Source organism: Ochlerotatus camptorhynchus, unplaced genomic scaffold (assembly GCF_037179485.1).
Source record: "Ochlerotatus camptorhynchus isolate MF236.1 unplaced genomic scaffold, CSIRO-AGI_Acam_v1.1 ptg000370l, whole genome shotgun sequence".
NCBI lineage: Eukaryota > Metazoa > Arthropoda > Insecta > Diptera > Culicidae > Ochlerotatus > Ochlerotatus camptorhynchus.
This window is the reverse complement of record NW_027040858.1, coordinates 4615001-4640426: the sequence shown is the minus strand read 5'-3', so window position 1 is coordinate 4640426 and position 25426 is coordinate 4615001. Positions and strand designations below refer to the sequence as shown.

General features: G+C 41.0%; 1 protein-coding gene across 1 annotated transcript in view; it reads left to right on the top strand.

Moving 5' to 3' along the window:
• LOC135710125 (adenylate cyclase type 6) overlaps positions 1 to 25426 on the top strand; it is a 472542-nt gene that overhangs the window by 200312 nt on the left and 246804 nt on the right. Inside the window, exon 2 of the mRNA XM_065232613.1 lies at positions 16672 to 16932. Coding sequence (XP_065088685.1) covers positions 16819 to 16932 — 114 coding nt within the window. The 5' untranslated portion in view covers positions 16672 to 16818. The remainder of the gene's footprint in view (positions 1 to 16671; positions 16933 to 25426) is intronic.

Genomic DNA, 25426 nt, shown 5'->3' with positions numbered 1-25426 from the left:
TTTATTTTCATGCAGTAAAATACTGCTTTAATGTGTAAACAACACGTTAGTACGCCATTTATCCACTGGTTTCTCTAAAATGTTTGAATAATTGACGAAATTCGAATAGATAAATATGATCATGGTTGGACCTACGCATGATGATGGTTGGACCTATGTGTTTCTTAAGACGGCCTATGAGGTGCGCTTCGGTTTGTGTACATCCTTCATGCGCAGCTGATTTGAATTTCTATTTCGTTTTGGCCGAGTGATCAGTTTCTTCGGTTGAAAAAATGGCTAAAGAAAAGAGTTATACGGTCGAAAATCTTCAAGAGGCTGTTCTTTTAGTAAGAAATAAATCACTTACCGCGTATCAGGCACAGAAAAGGTACAATATTCCGAAAACGACACTTCACGCAAAAATTAAGGAAAGCCACGGCAAGAAATATGGAAGGGAAATAGTGTTGAGTATTGATTTGGAGAACCAGCTAGGGGATTGGGGTTGTGTGTGCGCTGCTTCTGGCAGTCCCAAGACGACCAAAAAGATCTTGGAAGCTGCTTGAGACCTTGCGTCACTACTTGGGCGTAAATTTAAAGGAGGAATTCCATCGTCAGGTTGGCTGAAAGGGCAACTACCGATTTACGAACTACCACGAAAGCACCGAAAGAATCTGTTAATATGAATTTACATTAAGCACTTCTCATACACCTTCTGTGTGTGAATTAACTTGCTAAAAATTGCTAACTGAAACTTATTTCCGAAAAAAAAACTCCCAGTAGAAAAAAAAACTATAAACCCGGAATTAAGTTTTGATATTCTGTCATTTTAAGCCCCTAAATTCCCCGGGGGCACCCAGAACATGCCCGGAAGTGGCCAATGTGGTCCAAGGCACTCAATTTTGTTATTGATCTTGTTATCGAATGATAGGTTTTATTCCTTCCATGTCAAAATTAGGTCCATGTTCCATATACCCTGGAATTGGTTCCGGCCATATCTCCGGAACCAGTTGACTGATTCCAAAAATATTCGATAACTTTCAATGGCACTACAAAATTTTCCAAATCGGGTCAATGATTTCCTAGAAAATGAGCCATGATGAATAGCTAATGCGTGGAAAATGAACTTTTTTAAAAACGAAACTCAAATTTCTTGATTTTTTTAAATAGAAAATTCATCAACTGTATAAAAAGGGTTTTTTTTCATGAAACCAATAAGCTCTAAACACAGTTTTTGAACAAATATGGGCTAAACTAGCATTTGCAAAAATAGGTCCAACCATCATCATTCTTTAGGTCCAACCAAGATCAGTATATGTAGGTCCAACCAACATCATAATTCTTAGAAACAAGAAAGGTAGATCTTTCCCCTAATCACGCATTTTTCATAATTATATGTTGAATTCATAAAAAATACAACATGAATGTTGACGTCGTGTGAAACTGGCCTTAATAGGTCCAACCATCATCAGTTACCCTAGGTTTGTTCCGATGCGTTAGTTCATTAGCTACAACATAAATCGTATTAGAGCGCATTGTATTAATATTTACGCTCATTGTTCTCAAAACAAAAGAAGCGCCCCTAGCGAATCCTCCTTTTCTACGTTTATCCGTAGGACGAAGAAAATCTAATGGCGTTTCAATGCGTTAGGACGGAATTGAAACACGTAGGACGAATGTAGAATCAAGAAGCATTATTATATTTTAAACAATAGCTAAAGCCGACCCGAGTCATGTAGATCGAGCATCACGTACGTGTTATGATTATAAACAGCTTTACGACTATTTTAAAGCAACATGTATCATAAGACTAAACAATAACATCTGTTCGGAAAGTTTTGATCGTTTCTCATTTATTTTTATTTGAAATAATAGATTTTCCCATTTTCTAGCCTTACCCACATGCCTATGTTCGACGTTTTTTCATTTGTTACTTTTTTAAGTTTCCGATGGTTCGGTAAATGGACCTTGAATGGAATATTTAACTTTTTAAATCTCGTGATTTTAAAGAGCAAAATGATTTTTATGTTTTGACTTCATATTTTTTGTACTGGGGATAAAATTAAAAAAAAAATACACATAAACGCACTTTTTTAAGTACAAAAATGGTTATTTATTCAGTTTAGTGTGCAGCAATTTTATTGTCTAAATACATGTGGGAAATACGTAATCAGCAATGCGGCGATTTTTTCTAGTGTACAGATAAATACAGACATATTTTTTGACACTCATACAGACTTTTGAAAAAATCATCTGGTATCCCTGATGACGGCGCCTACGACAACGACAACAGAGAATTTGTAACTTACCATTTGTCTATGATAAACACCTTTGCCCGGCACCTCCACTGGTTCTTCATGTCCGCTATCTGTCACTGTTTGCAAAATATCTAATTGCAATTACCTTTGTTGTAATACTTCCTGTATTGCCATGGTCATCTGGGAAGAGGGTCGCATCTAGTGCTTTCCCCAGGAACCGTTCACGGCCAGCAGCTACTGCCCGTCCAGTCTTGGGCGTATCCAGCGAGGCATCCTTCAGATTACTTACAATCTCCGACACTCAATGCAAATCGCAGGTTCACTTACGCTAGTTACAAAAAAAACACACCCGTGCAAAGAAACGGATCAAATAAACGTCACTCTCGCGAAAGCACACCCGTCGTCGTCGAACGGCAAAAATAAGGAATCGGTGGGCAATTTTGTGATACGGATTTCCAAAATGAACCGGAAATGCACGAATTTCACCACAACCAACTACGAAACACGTTCAGAAAAACTTTTGGTACACTTTCGTTCGAAAACACTTATTTTTTTTTCAAAAATAGTTGCGATGCCACAAATTTCTGAACCGGGAGAAAAAATCAAACAACGCAGATAGCGTCAAATCTTCTGTTGCTTGCAAACATGATGAATCATGTTTTCTTTCTCGATTCTTAAACTTCTCGGAAAGCGTGAAAACCACCACTCACACACGTATAACCGTCTGGGAGGCAGAGTGCCAGCGCTAATCCGGCAAATGCTGCCGAAAACTATGAAAGCGAATGCACGCACAAAACAAACTTAAAACACAACCGTATCCAAAGGCGTTCGAAACTCGACTACCCACTTTCAAGTTCCATAAAGGGCATATAAAGTTCCAATACAATTTTCTTTGGAAGCTATAGAAAGCGCACGAGGAACTTCAGGCTCCAAAAAGTTCCTATGGGTACTCTTAGCAACTTGAAGTTCAACAAAAGTTCCAAAAAGCATCCCCAAGCACTTCTTAGGAACTTCAGAAAAGGCTCAAAACATGGCCACAACAAAGCTCAGAACAAGTTTCCAGAGGAGCTTCTTAGCAACTTTAAAGTATCTTAAAAGTTCTCTGCGGAACTTTTTAGCAACTTGAAAGTTTCTATGCTAGCCCACATGAAGCAATCCACACAAGTCTTTTTTAGTAACAAAATTTAATGTACCTAAATATGAAATGATCAGTGGCTCAAATAAATCATAATTCTTATATTCATGCAAACATAAAAAAAATTAAACATCAATTTCCTGGATTCGAACCCGTGTAATTCGGGATGCGATCTACGATTGCTAACCACTGCGCCACAAGTGTGTTGGACAACTTAAAATTCATCAAGGTGTTGTGTTTCGTATTCAATCAGTCAGCTGGCACTGCGAACTCCAACAGTAGGCGGGACAACAACTCGCAACAACGCAGTACTTTCAAATCACCAAATGAGTCCTGGATGATAAATTCGTGATGAGCAACTTTCCTCCTCTTCACAGAAACAGAACAAACAAAACATCCATCCGAACTAGCAACAACCATCCATTTTGTTCTCCACTCGACAGCCCGGCATCATCGTCCGGCAGTAACAATAAAAAAAGTTTTCCATTATTTTTTCCCAATTAACTAAATTGAAATGGAATGAAATTACGCTACGCTACTTCTCGTAATGCCATTGCAGCTGATACAATGAAGAAGTAGCTACACTTCTACACTTCTTGTACTCAACAGTAGCTAAGGGAGAAAGCGGAAGTGAATGATAAATTGCAAACTTATTTTTTTTCTCAGAAAGTTGGTAAGTATACTTCATTTCCCGTATGCGGCTGCTCCCGGTTCCAGTTAATCCGGTTTTTTTTTCCCAGAACGATATGTCTGCTATTAAAGTGAAATTATCTCAAAATATGAACCGGGTCGGGGAGGAAACTTTTGCTCGCTTCATTTGACAGACCATTCTGGTGCAACACCTTGATGCGATCAAAGCTCCCACGCTCCTGGGGAAGAGGAGGAAGAGCAGATAAAAAAGGTAAAAGTTGGAAAACTGATTAAAAGCATAAACAGGCAGCTCAGCAGTGGCATCAGTTGGAGCCTCTGAGTGGGGCGTTCAGCTATCTCTCATCTCTCAGCGACTTAGGGGTTGTTGTGTGGAGGGAAAAGAGGTTTCTTGAGCTGGAGGAAAAGTTTCTGCTCCGAGATTTTTCCCGCCTGAATTGAGATATGCCATTCGCCGTGAAGGCAAATCAAGTGAGGGGGAAAGGGGGCGTAAAATGCGCTTCTGTTTTCAAAAATGGCACGACATCGGACTGAATCATGAGCCTTACACCCCACTATCCCCATTCTCGAAAGGGAAAAGTTTCTCCGATGCCGGTTGAAGAAACAGAAAAAGATGCAAAGTGATCGGTAATAATCCGTAGAAATGATTTGAATGTTTTCGGAAGTAATCCTTGAACATTTCCGTACATACTCTGCTGGATAATTTAGAAGTCTTCCTTGAAGGCTTAAGGCAGAAAGGTTCATTTGGAAAACCAAATTCTGCGATTTCAAACACATGTTGGTTGGCATAAAAAAATTCTTAATTAATAACTGGAAATTTCATCAAAGAACTCCAACTTAAAAACAGGCAAAACGCTCACGGAAGAAGCGTCAAAAGTCAGAATGAAGAAGAAGAAAAAATACGTCAAAGCAATCTACAAGGTTGGACATTTTCTGCACCATCGACAGACCGGCAAAAATTGAGCTGTAACCGCACCCACATTTTTGATTTGCAAATTCAATCCAAATTCAATATCGTCAATACGCCATTTACTTTGCGAATTGAGTGTATTACACAAACCAGCGTTGAGCTTGAGTGGAGTTGTTGTTGTTGTTGTTGTTGTTCTTCCATTAGGCCCTTCTCCACTCACTCACCCACTCGCTCACTCAATGCTTGCTGTTCGGTTACTGTTTCGGAAAGGTTTTCACCGAAAATGGGATTTTCCTACCTTGGATCCGTGGCTGGTTGGATTCTCAATACCGGGCTGGGATGGGAGTTTCTGTCCTTCTACCCCGGAGGGTGAAATTGCTCTTTTCGATTACTTATTTTTGTTTATGTATTTTTTGTGGCCTTCAGTTGACACGGACAACCATTTTCAAATGCAGAACATACGTTTGAACGAAAACAGCTTTTAAACGCCTAAATAGCTTTAAAGTCTTGAAGGGATCAAAAAGCTTAGACATCCCTTAACATGATAAGTCTAGAAAACCAATAAAAAATTGTATAGAAGACTAACATTACCAAACTACCCAAAATTCAATATCTCAAAAGGACGCTGGTTTTCGGCCATGAGCAATTACTTTGTCTCATGGTTTCCTGTGAAAAACCTAAAAAAATTGCCAAAAAATGAGGAAATTGACGAAAATTTTATTCAGTCTCGGAGTAGTACCAACAGACTGAGTGAATCCAATCTTTACTTTTCTAAAATTCGGGAATTTTTCCCTGGAAAATCCTAGAAAAACCTGGGAAAACATGAGGCAAATTTACTCATCGCTGAGTTCCTGCACTTTATTTCTTATTTCTGAGATAACTAAACTCAAATTTGGGTCTTTCTCATTCGCCGTGATATCACCTTGCAAGCGTGATTACCTCTCACCCCAGCAGGCCTGGGTTCAATCTCAGTCGGCGCCACCGGCATGTTCTAAGACATAACATCTCTGATCACGCCTTCCTTCGGGAAGTAAAGCCGTTGATCCCCGGTTGAGTTGATGGGTCGATTGATAGGGTCCAGGTGTGGGACCTGCCTCCCTGGCGTCAGTAGCATTGGAACTCAGTACGGAAAACAAGTCTCGCGTCACTTTTCAATAGGTCCTATCTACATTGATCGATTCTCTTCATCGACACTCTCTTTCGTAAATAACTCGGCTTCACAAATGTTTCCTGCCGTCTTCGTCGAATTAGATGCTAGATTGTTGCTTCTTCCATCGAAAATATCCGGCCGTTGCGATTCAAAGTTGATCAAGGTTGATCAAAATAATTTGTACCTCTGCTTCCAGTTTGATTACATGAGCATTTTGTGTGGTCGTTGGTTCTGAATATGGACAAACAGGCAGATGAATTCTAGTCCTACTCTTTACTGTAATAAGCTTGGTGGCCCTGAAAAGAGCCGTTTTGTTGCCAAAGTTGGTGATGATTTAACCTCCGAAACCAAACAGAGTGCGTCTCTGTCACTTCAAAACGTAAATGACATCCATGTCCGCTTACGCTTGGCGTGTTTTGTGTAGGTCACAGCATCACGGATCTCATTTTTCAGGAACACCTTCAGCACACCTCGTAAATCAGACCGGAGATACGTCGAACACCGCCACGGCGAGCCAGACGAAGGATGATGGTTATCTCGAAGAATTTGCGTTTGGTTCTGAATATGGCGATGAGTGTACAAAATATTACGCAATTCCATCCTCCCTATTCGCACGCGCCCGAGGATCGGAGGCGAATGTCACTTCGACTTGTTTCGTCTACTTACTACTCTCTGACGACTTTGCTGGGGAAGCAGCATATGCATGTAGGTGATTGGTGGATTTGTTAGTTAATTCGACGCTTTTGGACAATGCTGGACATTTACCAATTTTTCAATAGTTTCTTGTTGAAAATCAACATTCGGCAGCATTGTTATCGATTTGTAGCCATATTTCTGATCGATTGGTGATAAAGTTATTGAAATTGGACTAGGGGCAGCTGAGTTATTAACGTTCAAAATCTTTCTTAATTTGTTGCATGTTCCATTTTCAGTTTTCACAAAGTGTACCCCCATATAGAAATCAAAGACGTAGTCCTACGTCAAAAGTCGTAGGTTCTTTCGCAAATCTCGTTATTAGCCATGAAATTCGTCCGGTCCTTCGTTTTCTCGTCTGAGAAAATCACCTGTGGGGATTTCAAACGATTTTTTGTTAAATGGTTTGAATGTATAAATTACCTAAATATTGAAGTACTTGCTCCTGGTCATGTTCTGGCGTGCAAATTGCAGTTGTTTTGTCTTGTGTCGAGGTAGTAAACGTGGAGTACTGTTCATTTTTTCCGTACTACGTAAACGTGTACGTTTCAATGCCTTCCAAACCGTCGATACTGAAGCATCCAATCTAAGTTCGGTTCGAATTTGTGAGCAACTCTTCGAAGTATTTGTTTCCACCTGGACTCTCTTCTGACCATATACCGCGGGATTTTTCAGAAAATCAAGACTACAGAGATTGAAATGTTCGCTTAGTTGCAAGGTAACCTACGCATCACTCAAGCTGCTTTTCGCAGAGCTGAGCATCGACAGTATTTTCATCTCTCATTCTTCAACGATTATTCATTATCCTACCGTGAAAATATCGCTCTCTCAAAATCGATGAGAACACTTTTCCATCTGCTATTGGCCGCCGACAATAATTGCTCGGGTGCTAGGCGAGTAAGAGAGGTGACACAGTCGGAAGAAGTGTTAGTTTGTTTACTAAAATGAACCATGCCCATTTTGCTATGGCAAGTTTGCTATAAGAAATGCTCCTCGTGTTTATTAGCGAAATGCACACCAAAGATTGATTAATTGCGTAGGAAATCAGTTTGGCACGGCATTTGTGACCAGCATACACCTTCCGGTCATATAAAACAGGTCAAAAACCGGGGGGCTCCACCTTCAAAAGTTTGGAATATCTCAAAAGGGAAATAAAAAAAAAAACTTTCAGTGTATATTTATTTTTTGAGTATCGTTATTTCATTTGGGTATGGATACTTGCTTTGCTAGATTTTATTATGTTGTGTCTAGAATATCACCTTGTTCTTTTACAAACTTGAAAAGTTTGCCAGTGTATTCACTAATGAGACACTAACTGACGACCATATTAACCTGGCTACCAGGAACGTTCCAGTAAACGATCAAACGCTGGGTGCAATTGATGTTAATGCAGAAATGATTTCTAAGGCCGCGACTCTGCTCAAGTCATCCTTCAATCCTGGACCTGATGGAGTTCCATCTGTATTTTTGAAGAGACATATTGCTAGCTTGTTAATTCCGCTTCTTCGCCTGTTCCGAATGTCTCTCTCAGGTCTCATATTTCCATCTTGCTGGAAATTTGCGCACATGTTTCCCGTCCACAAAAAAGGAAGAAAACGAGCTGAGGATAATTATCGGGCAATTACATCGTTAAGTGCCGTTTCGAAGCTATTCGAGCTAGTGATTATGGAACCGCTGCTGTCCCATTGCAAGCAGTATTTGAGTGCTGATCAACATGGGTTTACTGTCGGCCGCTCTACAACTACCAATCTGCTGTGTCTCACATCGTATATAACCGCAAGCATGTCGGATCGGGTTCAAACGGACGTTATTTATTCAGACCTATCCGCAGCATTCGACAAGTTGAACCATGCTATTGCGATTGCTAAACTCGGCAGGCTCGGTGTATGCGGTAATCTTCTGAGTTGGTTTCGATCATATCTTACCGGTCGGCAACTAAAAAGTTGCCATAGGAGATTGCAGATCAGCTAGCTTCTTCGCCACATCAGGTATACCTCAGGGAAGCCACATGGGACCGTTAATTTTTATACTGTACTTCAACGACGTGCATCTGGTCATCGAAGCTCCTCGGTTATCATATGCAGATGACCTCAAAATCTTCCTACGAATCTTCTTCATTGCTGACTGTCACTTTCTTCAACGTCAACTGAATGTATTCGCTAGTTGGTGCAGGTTAAACAGAATGGTAGTACCCAGCCAAATGCTCCGCTATTACGTTCTCACGAAAACAACAACCGATAATATTTAGCTATGACCTGCTTGGCTCGACAATCGAACGCGTGAATCAGGTAAAAGGCTTGGGTGGTGATCTTGGATTCGCAGCTTTCTTCGTTTTGCGTTGCGTAGATTGCCTTGGAATGATCCGTTTCGATTACCAAGTTACGAAAGCCGTTGTCAACTTATCGACCTAGAACTTCTCCGGACTAGAAGAGACGCAAGCAGAGCCCTAATCGTGGCCGATATCCTACAAGGAAGGACATATTGTGAGGCTATCCTGAGGCAAATTGACCTGAATGTTCAACCCCGACCGCTTCGTAATAACCTTATGCTAAGACTGCCTCTACGTCGCACAAATTATGGAGCGTATGGTGCGATTTGCGGACTGCAGAGAACATTGCATCTTTTTTCGACTTTCATCTCTCCCGTGATGCACTTCGTCGAAAGTTTTCTTCTGTTTTTCGCCGGCAGGAGTTAAGATATTGACTATACGTTTTTTACTGTTTTTTTATGTTATGACCATGCTTGAATGTATTTTTTTTTACCATAGTTGATAAGGTTAAAATCATTGGGGGTTCATCCAGCCTGTTGATGTAAAACAATAATAAACAATAAACAATACAGAATTTTAACTTAAATCGGTACTAGACCGGTACGACATGCCAGGTCCTGGAAATCGGATCAGCCGGTTTCAGTTGTTGAAAACGGATTTTATAGAGCTCATTCCTAATCTTGTTTGGCAACTCACTAGATAATCCGCCTTCAATCTGATTGATCTCCCTTGTTCGCTGCGCCAATCTTTGTCTTGTTCCAGTCGGGTCGCTACCAAGAACCATTTTCATTGGGTCGTTATCCGACATTGTTTCGATGTGCCCAGCCCACCGTAGTCGCCCGATTTTCGCATTCGATCTAAAAAAAAACTTACAAACTTGCTGCAATGCTACTTAATTATTCAATTATTTTCTACAGTGATTCAACAATTTCTGAGCTAAATCCAATCTTTTCAAAGTTGGTTTAAAATTATTAGAAGTGAGGCCAAATCAGAAACGATTCAGGAAATTCCTAATTGAGGTGACATTTTTCAAAGCAGATTCAAAACTGAGTCATCAACATTTTCATTTTTCATTTGAGTCTAAACCTTTCTGTTATGTTATTCAATCCTTTTTAAAGTTGTCAAAGCGTTCCTGAAGTGATAAAACATATCCCGAACCTAAACTTTAAAGAATTAGTTTCGCATTTTCTGGGGTGAGGCCACATTAGCTGATTTAATCTCTTTCCTACGTGAATCCAAGGTTTCCTGCATTGAGTCAACTTTTTCCGAACTTAATCCAAACTTTGACCAAACGGGTTTGACATTTCCGTAAGTGAGCTCCAAATTTTTATTAACTGCTGTGACATTTGGCAAGGACACAATCTTGTTTAGGTCATCTAGCTTTCCTAAAGTGTAGAAAGTTTCCCGCAGTAAACCGACACGTTTTTAGCTTAAATTTCCCAAACGGTGTCCAACTTTTTCAGAACCAAACTTTTCTGTTGAGTGATTGAATTATATTTAATGTTAGTCTGAGCTTTTCTGAAGTGATTTAACTAACTTTTAACAAAGATTCCGCTCCCCTAGACTCCTTCCTTGCTCTTGTGATATTCATATCGTTTGAAAATTAGGCTGACATTTTAAAGAATGGATCTTCGTGCGTTCATGCCTGATGGTAGATTTTTTAATCAAGCACAATTGTTGAGAAAACTGGGTTTACAGCCCACAAAAGCACGTTTTTTTTTTTTTTTTTTTAGAAATTTGAGTTTCTTGATCAGCCGAGTTGGATTTTGGCTCCGTCTTTTAAAAAACAGGCTTGGATTTCACAGAATAGACCTTTGTGAGTTCATACGTGATGGCAGATTTTTTTGAAGCCATGTTGGATTTCGGTTCTATCGTTTGAAATTTGTGCTTTGATTTTATAGAATGGAACTTGCTGAATCCGTACGTGAAGGACCAATCTGGCTTATATTCACAAAAGTAGGTATTTTCATAGAAATTTGATTTTTCTGTTTTGCTTAACTGAATTTTGGGTCTATCTTTGAAAAAATAGGCTTGTATTTTGTAGAATAGAACTTTCTGAATCCATGCGTGAGGGTAGAATTTCTCAATTTTTGAGAAAACCGAGTTACGTGTTTTCATAGAAACTTTAATTTTCTGTTCTGCCAAGTTGAATTTCGATTCCGATATTTGAAAAATAGACTTGGATTTTATAGAATGAACCTTGCTGCACCGATGCGTCAGGTTTAAATTTTTTAATTTTTGTGAAAAACCGAGTTTAAATTCACAAAAATACGTTTTTTTTTTTGAAGTTAGGGTTTCCTGCTCAGCCAAGTTGGATTTTGGCTGGTTGGATTTAAAAAAGGGGTTTAAATTCTCAAAAGTACGTATTTTCATAGAAATTTGTGTCTCCTGTTCAGCCAAGTTGAATTTCGGAGCCGTGGAGATGTAATTTTTACAAGAGCTGAAGAGCGCCTCATTGATGATGATCTCGAATACTTTGGAGCAGCAACATAGTGATGTGATTCCTCTGTAATTATGGACATTCCTTTTATCACCTTTCTTGTGGACGGGGAACATATACGAAAATTAACACGCGTCAGGAAATTTTCTCTCCTGTAGTGACAGATTAAATAACTTCGCCAAGGGAGTGAGCAACGACTCCGAACACAGCTTCAGAACGGACGCAGGAATGCCGTCTGGCCCGGCAGCAAACGAGAGTTTCAACTTTGAAGAGCTAGATTGACGGTATGTTCACTGATGTGAAACGGACGGAGCTCAAATGCATCTGTTGGAGAATCGCTTATATCAATCGTGACTTGATTTTATGAGGCCGATGATTCATTGAACGAACTCATGAAATGTTGAGCAAAAAGGCATTTTTCCGCTTTAGATTCAGCGGTTTGCTCATCGAGATAAACTGACAATGGCAAACCAACTCGTTCTTTTTAGAGTTTACAAACGACCAGAAATGCTTTGGATATCTGCGAAGAGATGATTGCGTACGAAAGACATATCGTCCATACAGGAATCTGTAGTATTTCCTATACTGCCCATAATCGCATATTTGCTTGATTTCCTATGCATATGGGACTGTTATGCGATTATGGGTAGTATAGTCGTTACTTGTGCGGTTGAACTCCTGCTTCGTAATGTACGAACGAATTTGGCAGTATCTTCGTAACGATTTAGCCCTACACCGTTTCAGTCGACGCAAGTGACCGTTAGACCACGGTGGCTTTGGTGCGGAGCGGGCAATAGGTACAAATTCAGCCATGATATCTCAAATCATTTGACTGAAATATTCAATGGCATCGTCAACACATTCAACTAATTCTAATGGTCGCCAATCGATACCGGAAATAGCAGCACTAATCGCAACATAGTCGGCCCGACGGAAATCCAGTGTACGATTATTTACGGAACAATCCTCAAAACTGATTGGCACTGGGAGGTTCATCAGGACGTATAAAGCAGGGTGGTCTGCAGCAAGAAAGATCAGAGGTTCTATGGCTTCCGAAACGGTGCATGCCAGAGTTGCAGCTTCGTTAGACAGAACAAGGTCTAGAAAGCGAGCGTTCCTATTCAATACACCATTGATCTGCGTGAGGCCATGTAAAGCGAAACCGTTGATAAGCGTTGAACTAGCAGCCGATAGAACCAATTGAGGCTCAACCTGGAAAGACCCATCGTACGACTTACTCCACCGGAGCAAAGGCTGGTTATAATCTCCGAGCTGCAGAGCATATAGTCATCGAATTCCAAATTGGAAACAATAGCACCGATGGAGTTCACATGATCCTGAATACCAATGACATCGTTGCGGCGGTCAGGAGGTAAATAGATCACGCCTACACTGATAACTCGACTTGGTGTAGTGATTCTAACCCACCGCTGTTCTAGAGCGTCGGAAACAGCTTTCGGATCGATATAACTGTTCCAACGATATGAAACAGCAATTAAGACACATCCACCACGGGTGTTTGCACTGTTGGAGGCATTACGGTCTGTGCGATAAACCGAAAAGGCGTTCCCAAACAGTTGAGCACTGTATAAACGGTCATCGAGCCATGTCTCCGTCAAAACAATGACGTCATAATCGCACTCGCAAGCGGACAAAAAGAACGAATCTACCTTGGTCCGTAGTCCTCGAACATCCTGATAGTATATGCGCAGGAGATGAGCTACGTTTACAGCGCTAACTGCAACAGATGCGTTGTCGGCCGATGGAGCCGAGGTGGAAGGTGAAGAGCTGCATACAATACCACACGGCGAATGAGAACGACTTAAATTTGAGTTTAGTTCACTCATAATCGCCAAAAGTGCAGGAACGCAGCGATGAGTTAAATTTGTCTCATGGTTTCCTGTGGAAAACCTAAAAAATCTGCCGGAAAATGAGGAAATTGACGAAAATTTTATTCAGTCTCGAAGTAGTACCAATAGACTGAGTGAATCCAATCTTTACTTTTCTCAAATTCGGGAATTTTTCCCTGGAAAATCCTGGAAAAACCTCGGAAAACATGAGGCAAATTAACTCATCGCTGAGTTCCTGCACTTTTGGCGATTATAAGTGAACTAAACTCAAATTTGAGTCGTTTTCATTCGCCGTGCACTGGAATTCGAACAGGTGCTTGCCTACTAGAGCAGGTTGGAAGACCCTCTCTCTACATCCAACAACGGGTCTGGAACGACTATGAAAAGCGCAGGCAGCGGTTTTCAGGACCGTGTCGGAGAGATCGAGGGCTTCCAAAGTGCTTTCCACAACGCGCCCCAAGAATCCAGTGTTTGAAGCATCCTCAGCGTGTTCAGAATGAAGTTCAATGTGACAGGTACAGTGCGCAGTGGCAGAACAAATAGTCCAACTGTGGGGCGAAACATCTCCAGGAGGGAACACACATTATTACATTGATACTTGCCTATATGAGCAAGCTGGAAGACCTCTTCTCGCACTCCAGACACAGGGCCAGGACAACTTGGACTGCATTGATGAGGAAACGGTTCGACTGTGCTACGTGGATTAGATGTTTCCGTGTTGCTTTCTAACGTGCGTCCCGGAGATTCACTTTCGACTGCTGGATCAAGATGACTGTAGCTACATACAACACGAACCGACGCGGCAGAGTTCATTGGCATAGGGGCCAGAGTGGTAGTTTCTGAAATGCGTTCAGGTGCAACCAGAGTTGGCTGGTGTAGAAGCACTAGTAAGGGATATATCATCAGGAGAGACGTGGCTGAGTGAATTTATCGAGTACTTGCCTAGTATTGAAGTCTGGAAGACCCCTTTCACAATTCCACACACAGGGCCGGGATGACTCCGATGGCTGGAACAAGCTATCGGCGCGACTGTGGTGGACGGATCAGGGTCTTCCATATTACCTTCTACGATGCATCCCGGAAGCGAAGAAACAGCGATAGGTGATTCCTTCCGGCCACGAGTCAGGATTCTGCGCCATTTTTCACTAATGGAACTACTTTCACAGCATCATTGCAATCCAAAGCTTCCTTTGCGAGCTTGGAAACGGTGTCAGCTTTCACGGACCTATGGAAATGCGAGAGGTAGATCCAGAATACATCTTTGGACGTGGGTGGAGAAACGATGATGTCACCACCTTCCAGAGATCTTGTACCTCCAATACATTATTGTCAAAAATCTCGGCTTCAAAGAAGTATAAGACTAGATCAAATGTTAAGAAGTATGATTTGTGATGTAAAACGAATTTTGAATGCTTTTTTTTTGTTTATTCCCCCCAGCGAGTGACAAAAGAAGTTAGTTGGTTCCACTGTTTTACATCTTCAATCAAAGGTGAAGGCGCAATAAATAAGTAAAACTGCACCAGTAAATTTAAAAATGTTCTCCTTAAAACCAAAGGTCAATAAGAAAGATAAAATGTTCCCTAAAAAATTTATGAAATGTTCTTTCAAAAATACTGAAACGTCTCATAAAAAAATATGAAATTACGTGATTATCAGTTCATAGAAATGACGTCTAGTCTGGTCAGCATTATAATTGAAACTGATTTTAATTCTACTGTTGTATTCAAATGCTACAACGATTGGTTTGTTTCATACATGAGACCCCTCCTCAAACGAATCGTGGTTTGTTACATTGTGGATAGATCAAACAGTAGCAACAACCCAACCAGCTTTTAAAACCGGCAAATACCACTTCAACATTGAAATTCTCATCTCCATTCTGCTCCCAAGCCTGTCCTGGATTCCGACTCTGGCTATCACTTCAAATAATTCTCAAAACAAATTCGAATCGTTTTACTCGTCCTTGCTTTGAATAATTGATTTATTAGTTTGAGTTCCAAAAACTAATTCCATTAGTTAAATCCACCGGAAGGAAGGTAGATTAGTAAGCCCGACCTCTCCCTCTCAGATGAAATCGACCTACAAATTTCGAAAACAATCCACTCCAAGCATCAGCTTTCCGCAGCAGCAACAAAAATGAAAAGTGGTCCCGGAGATGGTTTGCTGTTTCCGGTTTGTTGGACGCTTTCATCAAATTTTCACGCCATCCCAACCCACATTCTGTAGCATCTACAGACCGGTCCAAAGATAAACAATTTTGGAACTTTCTCGGCGGAACTTTCTTGTGCGAAACAGCAATCGGGAAGGGTGAACTTTGTCGGGAGGAAAATGACGATTGCGGTACTTTCGGTGTTATCTTTCGATCTGTTTCGATAGGGTTGGGAAGGTGCAATTTTCGGGGTAGGCTTTTCCCGTGCTGATTTGAATAATAGTGGGGAATTATCGCAAATTACCTGATCACTTTGAGTCTGTGTGTAAACTTTCAACTTCGACTGTGAGGCTGCGAACGGGGAAAGGTGAAGCTGGGTTGAGCTGAAAGATTTAGCGGCATTGATAGCACCAGCGCACCGAACGACGATGAGACCCATTGTTTTCGGGGAAGTTTGGCGTGGGAATGGATTCAGCTGCCTGAGTATCTATCTTTAATGGATCGAGAACTTCTGAAAACACCGGCGTGTAAACAATCTTGCATAGGAAGGTTCAAAATAGCAGTAACAGGAATTGAGACTGGCTGGTGGGTGGGTGTTGGCAAGAACGTGCGCAGAAATTGGGCTTGGGAAGGGGTTTCGAACTGTGGAGTGTTGAATGTAAATTACAAAGCACCAATGTGATCTGTTAGTTTTCTCTAGAGAAACATGTTAATCGTGTTGCCTGACTTATAATGAATGTATATGTTACCCGGGAAATCATGACTTCGTCTAATTTTACGTGCATATGGTAAGTTAAATTAGACGCGTTATACATTCCCGTGGATAGAACGTATATTCGTTTAGGTGTCAGGCAACACAGTTAGCATTTGGGATACTCGTCTCCCTTTCCGGCACAGCAAACTTTGTCATGAATACATAAAAAGATGTTCGTTCGGGTCGGATATCATTTTCCACTTCGAAATTTGCTCGCTCAAAATTCCTGAACTCTAATTTTAGCTCTCACCAGGAACGTGCTATCCATCCGATCTGATAAACGATTTAGAATTAATTTACGTCACACTGCGACTGTGAGTCCTACTCCCCCCCCCCCATCCAGCCATCCCTCCCACCTCTCCTGTTCCTGAAAAACTCGATGATGCTAATTTTCTGATAACCGTCATTTCTCATCCAGTTTCTTGTCTTCTGCTTCCAGGAAAACCTCACAACTGAACCCCTTTCCAGAGTCCAGCCCCGATACCAGCCGACCGCTTAGGAAATACATCTACGAGAACCTCCCGACAGCCCCTGGTTCCCCTCCTGCTCCACCCCCACCGACGACTGTCCCAGTGAGCGAAAAGCCATGACATCACCCCTGCCACTGTTGCGCTCGTTCTCGACCGAAAACCAGAACCGAGACTGGTGCAAGCGATTCTCGCTGCGAGTCAACCGGAAGGCCACCGCCGATGGAAAGCTGGTAAGTGAGTTACCACCGTCACACCGATGCAATTGCAGTGCATGGCGGAAGGTGGAAGCCCATTATGGTGAATTGCATCCTCGCTCTCAGAGCCGGGGCTTGGTGGGTCGCATTCGCTTTTATGTGGGTTATTTTGTTGGTTTGGATTCAAATTGGGTCTAAATTTATTAGGGTTGTTTATTGGCGTTCCGATGGCGTCCGGAGGTGTCGGTGCGCACGGATGAATAACGGCGCCTGATATGAGAAATGAATTGGGATTAGTGAGTTATTGCAAGGTTTTTGGCGCCTCTTTCTTCGAACCCGCAGGGAGATGAATTTATGTAAAATTCACTGTATGCATTTGCACTGTATTTGATATTACTAGGGATTTTTGCTTATTTATTTCTAGTCTGCATTTAAGTTTATGAAATATTGGAAATGTTTAGTCAAGTCCCATTAACTTCACATCAATTGTAGAAACTTTTCAGAAGATCTGAGGAATGAAAGGAAATGCTAAGAAATTCAGTAAAGCTTAATAAACAAGCGACGAAGTTCTTGAAACATTTTGAACATATGGGAATTTCATGGAAGCCTTGACAACTTTCAAGCAGTTCCATTAACTTCAAATAGCTGCAGGAACGTTTAAGATGTCCTTGAAATTTCAGGAATATTCAGAGAACTTAACGTAAGTTAAAATAAAATCAGAGATGTGGAGAGAATTTGAGAAAAACTATGGAATCTTTTAGGAAGTTCCAAGAACCTCTGAAAAGTTATACCCCGTTCACATTACAGCCTATATCACGTAATATAGGCTGTCTTGCAATGAGCACTCATACATAGGATTTCCAGTGAAAACTAGATGTATGAGTGCTCATTTCAAGACAGCGTATATCACGTGATATACGCTGTAATGTGAACGAGGTATTAGATCTCGGACCTTTGATGATATTCAGAGATCCTTAAGGACAGTTCCCGTAACTGCAGGAAAGTTCAGACTCTTGGATGAGTTTAAGAATCTATAAGCGTGAGATTATATAAATTCAGGACAGCTCCATGTTCTTTATTTAAAAAAGTAAGAGTTTGTATCCAAGACACGACCGTGAATTTGACAGGATTACGTGCTCGGTATCAATATTCAGCAACTGTGTTAGGAAACCACTTTTGTCCATCACGGAAACGCCTTGTTTTCTGATGACAAAATTCCGGATTTTCGTGAACAAACGCACGTGTACAGTTTATTCAATAGATAATAAAATGGCGTTGTACACAATGGTGACGTAGGACTAAGGGCCTGTTCATAAACTACGTAGACAGTTAGGGGGGGGAGCCTTTCGTTGTGTACTGGAGAACAAAACTACTCACCACGCGGTGATTGAATAAACACCGTTTGGTGAGACCGGATGGAATTCAATTTTGAAATCTGATTTAGAGAAATCGCGTTTCGCAGGCAATCGATGATGATTTTAATTATCATAGCAACAGTTGCACATTCGAGCAATTTCCAAAAGTGACATTCTAAAAATGACAAAATATTACATTACAGATGCGTAGAAACATTTCTGATCGATTGGTGATAAAATTATGGAAATTGGTCCAGGAGCAGCTGAGTTCTTAACGTTCAAAATCTTTCATAATTTCGTTACGTGTGCCATTTTTGGTTTTCACAAAGTTTGCCCCCATATAGAAATCATAGACGTAGACGAAATCATAGCTCGAAATCATAGAAATCATAGACGCCATTAAGCTATACAGCCCATCTAAAGCCCAACTAAAACGTAGCCCACTTAAAGATAGCCCAACGAGCGAAATTCGACTGTACTGTTACGCATTTGACCACAAACGTTTGGATGCTGGGTACATTTTCAAACAGCTTTGGGGTGATGTGGCTGGCAGCAAGGCGAGCGAACGTTCAATTAAAATTAACTCTTACACAACAATAATTTATGGTGGTCCTGAAAAGAGCCGGTTTTGCTGAGCTCTTAGGGTGTTCAACACGGATGAGGCTGGCGAGCTGTATGTTGTTTGGAACGAGGGTGACGCGCTTGGTGGTAGATGGCCCACAGCGACTCACGATGAGCAACTGAATCCGATCAGTGTCGGTGCGGGTTTTTCCTCCTTCTTCGGTGAATCGAGGGCTCTTGGTGGCAGCCATGATAGCTAGCTGCTTGTGGGAAGCCTTTCATTATCTACTGGAGAAAAATGTACAACGCCACGCGCCGAAAGCACTGCCGCTGCTGCTGATGATGATAACGATCGGACACCACCACTCACAACACGCGGTGATTGACTAACCTGGACGGATCAGAGAACCAAATGGCAGTTCAAAAGCTTGACACTAGACCTACTCCTACTCTGGCTCGACCAAGACTCCCGGATAACTAGCTCAGTAGCACGAGACCCCTGAACCGAGTCACAGGGTCGGCATGCTACTGGGTAATTAGATTAGATTCGGGATATTGAAGAATTTGGAAAGTGTTTGATTGGAAAGCAAATTTATTCAAATGACTGTGTTGGTGTGAAGTGGGTTTTGTCTGGGCTATTGGTGTGGTGAAATGATCACTTGTTCTGGTACGTACCGGGTGTTGAGCTACGGTAAGCGCTCGCGGATGGTGATGCACGCGATGGCGATTCGGTGATTTTGACAATGGCTACTTGATGGCTTGGTTTGACTTTTTGCAATGGCGGATTGCTGGTTGTTGGATTCGATGCTGGGGTACGTGGAATGACGTTTCCATTGCCATTCAGCCACTAGCTTGATCGTGGTCTTGGCTATAGACATCTACCTTTTATGACGTAATCGACAGACCACGGACGATACCGTATTGGCCATGCCAAGAAGGTTCTTCTTTAACGGTTTGGGCTCAATGCCCGAGGTAACCCTCTCTTAAACGGTGACCAGAGTAAAGTGTCCTTGACTGCTTCCAGTTTCCCGGTTTAAGCCGACTCGCGTGGAAGTGAGGATTGAGCACACATGGCACAAAATGTACAAAAGTACAGCAGTACATAAGGTTCTGTTGAATTAATCAGGAGTGTAAGTTGGATGTTAATGGAGTATAACTCGAGTTCCGTTTACCTGAATGAAGTGGTATAGAAGAAGTTGGCACAAATTGGCACACTATTATAGGCACTGCAATAGATTTACTTCCAAATGTTTCACTCACTTGTGTCTCACACAAACGCCGTTTGTAAAGTGATCATAGCAATCTTCTAATAGCCTTTACTTCCCTCCTATTCCAAAAACCAATCCATTCCAAACTCCATTTTTCCTCGGTGTCAACTATCACCAGCCATCTGTGCTCAAACCCGCTCCTTCCATAATCCTACCACAGTTGATTTTTTACACCACCTATTAGATACCTTGTCCATTGAAATTTTACAATAATTACATCTACTTCTGACAACATTTTTGGATTTTCAAAATTTAATGCTTCTGACAAACACTTAATCTAATAAATACTACAGTTTCAAAAACATCATGCACTCATTAAAATCATGGACAATGTAACTCAACGGTTATAACAGAGGAAGTTCTAAGACTTCTTCTTCTTCTTCTTCTTCTTCTTCGCATTTCAAGCTTATTGCTTATGGCATATTAGCTTATTGCGTGCTCTCAACTTAGTGTTCTAGATGCACTTCCACAGTTATTAATTGAGAGCTTTCGATGCCTGTACCATTTTTGCATTGGTATAATTGTGTGGCAAGTCCAATCATACTTCTATGCCCAGGGAAGTCGAGAAATTTTCCAACCCGAAAAATTCCTAGACCGGACGGGGAATTAAACCCAGCCACCTCCAGCATGGTCTTGCTTTGTAGCTGCGCCTTTACCGACTGAGCTAAGAAAGGCCCCAACTCTAAGACTAGTAGGTCCCGAAGAAACTTTCTAAACTTTTTGGCTCAGCTCTGGTACTATCTTCTGTCCCAAGCTAATCGATGCACCCTTCGAAACATAGGAACATCCACGAACCCCTCATTTTATCTGTCAAACTTTCATAGCGAATCAAAACAAACATTGTGTAGTACTAGAATTTTGACTAGAATGGAGTACGTTTATCGATTTGCTTGGGAATTGGTCCCGTAACGTACTAAAGTCAAGTTGTTAGCCAATTTAAAATCAATAGTTTCCACCAGTTGGTTATAAGCTTACATAAGTTTCGAGAAATTCAGAGAAATTCCAGAATCTTCAGCAAAGCTCCGAGAGAATTTTTAGAGCGTAAGGGAAGTTACCCAAGCAACACACAAGCTCTAAAACAGTTTATGTACGGTACACTGGGGCAAGTTGAAACGCGTGGAAAAGTTGAAACGGTAAGTGTATTTCATACCGGAAGTGAATAATCACTGAGATTATTTCTAATCTAGTAGTTTGCGGTGCCTCTCAAAAATAATTACATTGAGTATTCACTTCCGCTAAGAGACACTTACCGTTTCAACTTCCCCGCGCGTTCCAACATGCCCCGGTGTACCTTAACCTTTGTATGACTAGTTTTGGCTAAAAAGATGGTTACTTAACATAATGCCATGAATGTGCATCAGTAATCAGGAAAATGTGAGAGTGTTTTAAGAATTTCTATTGAAGATACGTTTGAAATTGGAGAAAATTTAACAAAGTTGATTAGAGAACTTCAAGGCGGTTCCATTAACTAAAAAAAAAGCGATGTATTCAAGAAATTTCAACGATCATCATTGCAGAGACTTGCCAATAATTCCTAGGTAAAGCATGAGTCATTTAATATCTGGACGCAAAAACAAAAACCGATTGTATCTCGGAACTATCTTATTGAAATAAAAATGTTGTGTACTCAAAATTAAGGTCATTAATTGAACTTTAAAAGAAAAATAGCGAAGAAAAATTATTCCGATTTGGTTTTGATGAAATCTCGAACTATTATTCGTACTTTGGAAACTCTGTTGGCTAACCTGAGCGGCCGTTTTGTTCCACCATCTCTTCATCTCTGTCGCATCCCGAGTCACCTTTCCACTCTTTTTCAACTTCTGTTTGACAATTGCCCAATATTTCTCAATTTGGTGGAATTGATGGCAGTAGGGTGAATTGATGTCCTTTTCAAAGAAATTTACCCCGATGTCTCGATAGCACTGTAGAACCTCTCCGCTGTAGTGGCAGCCTGCCAAATCAGGCCAAAACTTTACAGGTCCATTGTGAGCCTTAATGTACGGAAGAATACGGTTTTTCAGGTACTCCTGCTTGTACATTTTGGAACCCATAGTCTTGTTTGTCACGAAAACCTGGTTTTCTAGTCCGCAGCAGCAAATACCTTACCAGATCATAAGCTTTCTTCCGCATTTATCGGCAAAAACGACTTTGAACTTGCTAGGAACAGTACCTTGATCAGTGGCTTTATAGAACTTTTGTCCGGGAAGTTGCCATTATCCATCTTAACGTACGTTTCGTCGTCCATGAGGATACATTCTTCGTACTTTGTAAGAACCTCATAGTACAACTTCCGGGTGCGTCTTTTGGCCACTAGATTCTGCTTCAGTGTCCTGTTTGGTTACTTACTGGTCCGAAAAGATCAAAATCCTTCTCGCTGACGAATCCTTCTGGCATTGCATTTCTTGGCGATATCATAATTCGACAGCCCTGGGTTTGCCCTAATCGTTCTCAACACCTTCAAATGCAGTTTCCGATCCTTAGTTCCAATACGACACTTGCTATGATCCTGCCGATCGATAGTATGCTGCTCACGAAAAGGTTTGAGAACACTGCACACGGTTGATTTAGCCAACTTCAACGACTTCGCGATTTTTGAACTTGACCACGTCGGATTTTCCAAGTGGGTGTTCAAAATTAATTTTAGATTCGAATATAACTACTTTTAAACAAAATTAATTGTGACCAACTTTTCAGCACTGAAAAAGGAAACGTTTCAAAACAAACTGCTGTCAAAACATTCCAAATCCGACAGCACTGCACAGTAAAATAAACAGTGCGTCCAGATATTAAATGACTCAAGCTTTATTATGGGATACAGCTATCCCCCCGAAGAACGCGTTACCCACTGAGTTGCACCCACCGCTTTTTCTCGACGGGGTTTCAACCAGTCGGTCTGATGTTTTGCATGTGAGTAGTGCCAATGGAGAACTAGTCACTCGCAAAAAATCAGAGCGCTTGGTTGAAAACCCACCGAGACAAAGTGGTGGGTAGAACTCAGTGGGTAACGCGTTCTTCGGGGGAAAGCTGTATTCGTAGAATTCTATGAATGACCCGAAATCTTCATAAGCGTCAGGGAATTATCAATAATTATGGAACCTCGGAGAAGCATAGGAATCTACTAACATATCCAGAGAAGTGCAGGGAAAATGATTGATTTGTGTCAAAGTTCCGTGAGTGGTTTTTGTAGATTTCAAAACTTTTAGTGAAATTATGGAAAATCAAAGGCAATTGAACTAAATTCAGTAAAATTGCGGGAACTTTTAAAAATACTGAGAAATTCATGACAGTCTGGAGACCTTTAAGGAAAGTCAGAAATCTTTTGGATAGTTTTAATAACATCAGCAAAGTCTAGACTATTGGAAAATTTATGGATTAGTGTCGATAGCTTAAGGACAGTTTCATAAACTTCAAGAAATTCTCGAGAACTTCAGTGAAAATCTTTGATTTTTATTTTATTTTGCAAGACAGCAGGGCAGGAGAACTGCGTTGACATTCTTAGATCTGTAGTAATTATTTCATTTTGATTCCAGAAAAATTCAAGGAACTTAAAATAGTTTCAGGAATTTCAAGGAATCAAAGACATTTACGAAAAACCTTCAAAAGCTTCACAGAAGTTCAAAGATTTTCTGAAAAACTTCGAGAACTCCATAGAAGTACATGGAACTTTTAGGAAGATCCGTGAACTCCGCGAATGTTTCATGAAAATTAGGAAAATGTAAGACAATTAATCATATCGTTCGGCCATTTTCAACAGAGATGGCACTGTTCCGCTGGTAGGAAGTGATAAAAATCCCCATATAGTTTTAGGGCATCCCCATAAACAGTTTTACCTGTTTTACTACCAGGTCCCAGAGAGTTAAAAAATTCAAATTTGAGAGAGAAAATTCTCTCTCACGTGCTCAATCTTTCAACATGCTATGTATTTTGATGACACTCGATTTGGAATTTCCCTTTCACAGACTGCAACATAGAGTACCTGACACTACAAAACATGTCTGATACCTCTATATATGCATTTTGATTAACATCCGAAGTCCCTCCTTTTTTACATATTCTGCACAAAAGATACTCTCTGCCCCGTCCCATTCATAAAATTTGCCAGGAAATACTGTGAGGGGTGAGCTATTTTGAATGCAGAATGTGTAAAAAAATGAGGGACTTCGGATGTTAATCTAAATGCATATATAGAGGTACAAGACATGTTTTGCACTGCACTGTCCTCTGTGAACAATTAACGGAAAACAGATTATGTGTAGTTTCCGATAGATGTCACCGCCAACAACAGTAGTGACGTCTGACGGTAAATGAATTCAGAAGCTTGACAAAATGATTAATTAAAAGAAGTTTCGTAAGCTCCAAAAACTCTGGAACTCCAGGAAAGTTCTACGAGTTTCAGAAAATCTCAGAGGGGAGTTTTGAGAGGTTCCAAAATTTCCGGGGAATTTCCCAGTTTTTCATAGAACTGCAGAGGTGTTAAGAATTTTTTTTGGGTTCTTCGCATAAGTTCAGTGAACTTTACGGAAGCTTAGTCATTTTAAGGACAGTTTTATTAAATTCATGGTAGTGCAACCAGCGTGACGAGAACTGCTAAAACATTAGAGAGGGTTCGAGAATTTCAGGAAAGAACAGAGAACATCAGGGCAGTTCCATAAACTTTAGAGAAATGATAAAAAAAGGTTCGAGACCTGCAGGGAATTGTAAAAATATTCGGAGCTTCCTAAAATTGTAGAAAAATTGCGGAAACTTCACTGCCATGAGTTGAGAAGCTGACGTAAGTGCCACCATGTTCAATTTTAACTTTTCACCATATTCGAGTTCTGCATCCTTAATGACACCCATAAATATTTAACACTTGCACAAAATTTAATTTTGACGCAAAGCGGCAATTTACGACGTTACATTGTCATCCCACGGTAGTTCAGAGAAGATCCATGACCGTTCGAAAAAATGAGGAACTTTAGGGAAGTCCAGACAAGTTCAGAGAAATTTAAGCATTTTGAAGAGAAGTATTGTCAAGCTAATTGAGCGACGCCGGTGGTGTAGTCGTGTAGTGACTGCCTCTCACTCCACAGGGCCTGGGTTCAATCCCAGTCGGCGCCGTCGGGATTATATATGACCTAAAATAGCTGATTCGGAAGAGACGTAAAACCGTTGGTCCCCGGTCTATGCGTTTATGGGTCGCTAGGTAGGGCCCAGGTGTGGGATGGGAGCTGCTAACCTGGCGTCGGAAGCTTTGGAACTCAGTATGGAAAACAATATCGACGGCTGATTTCTCAAACTACAAAAGAACTTCAAGACAGTTTAATTAACTTCAGGGAGATTTTGGGAACATTCGAGTAGTTCCAG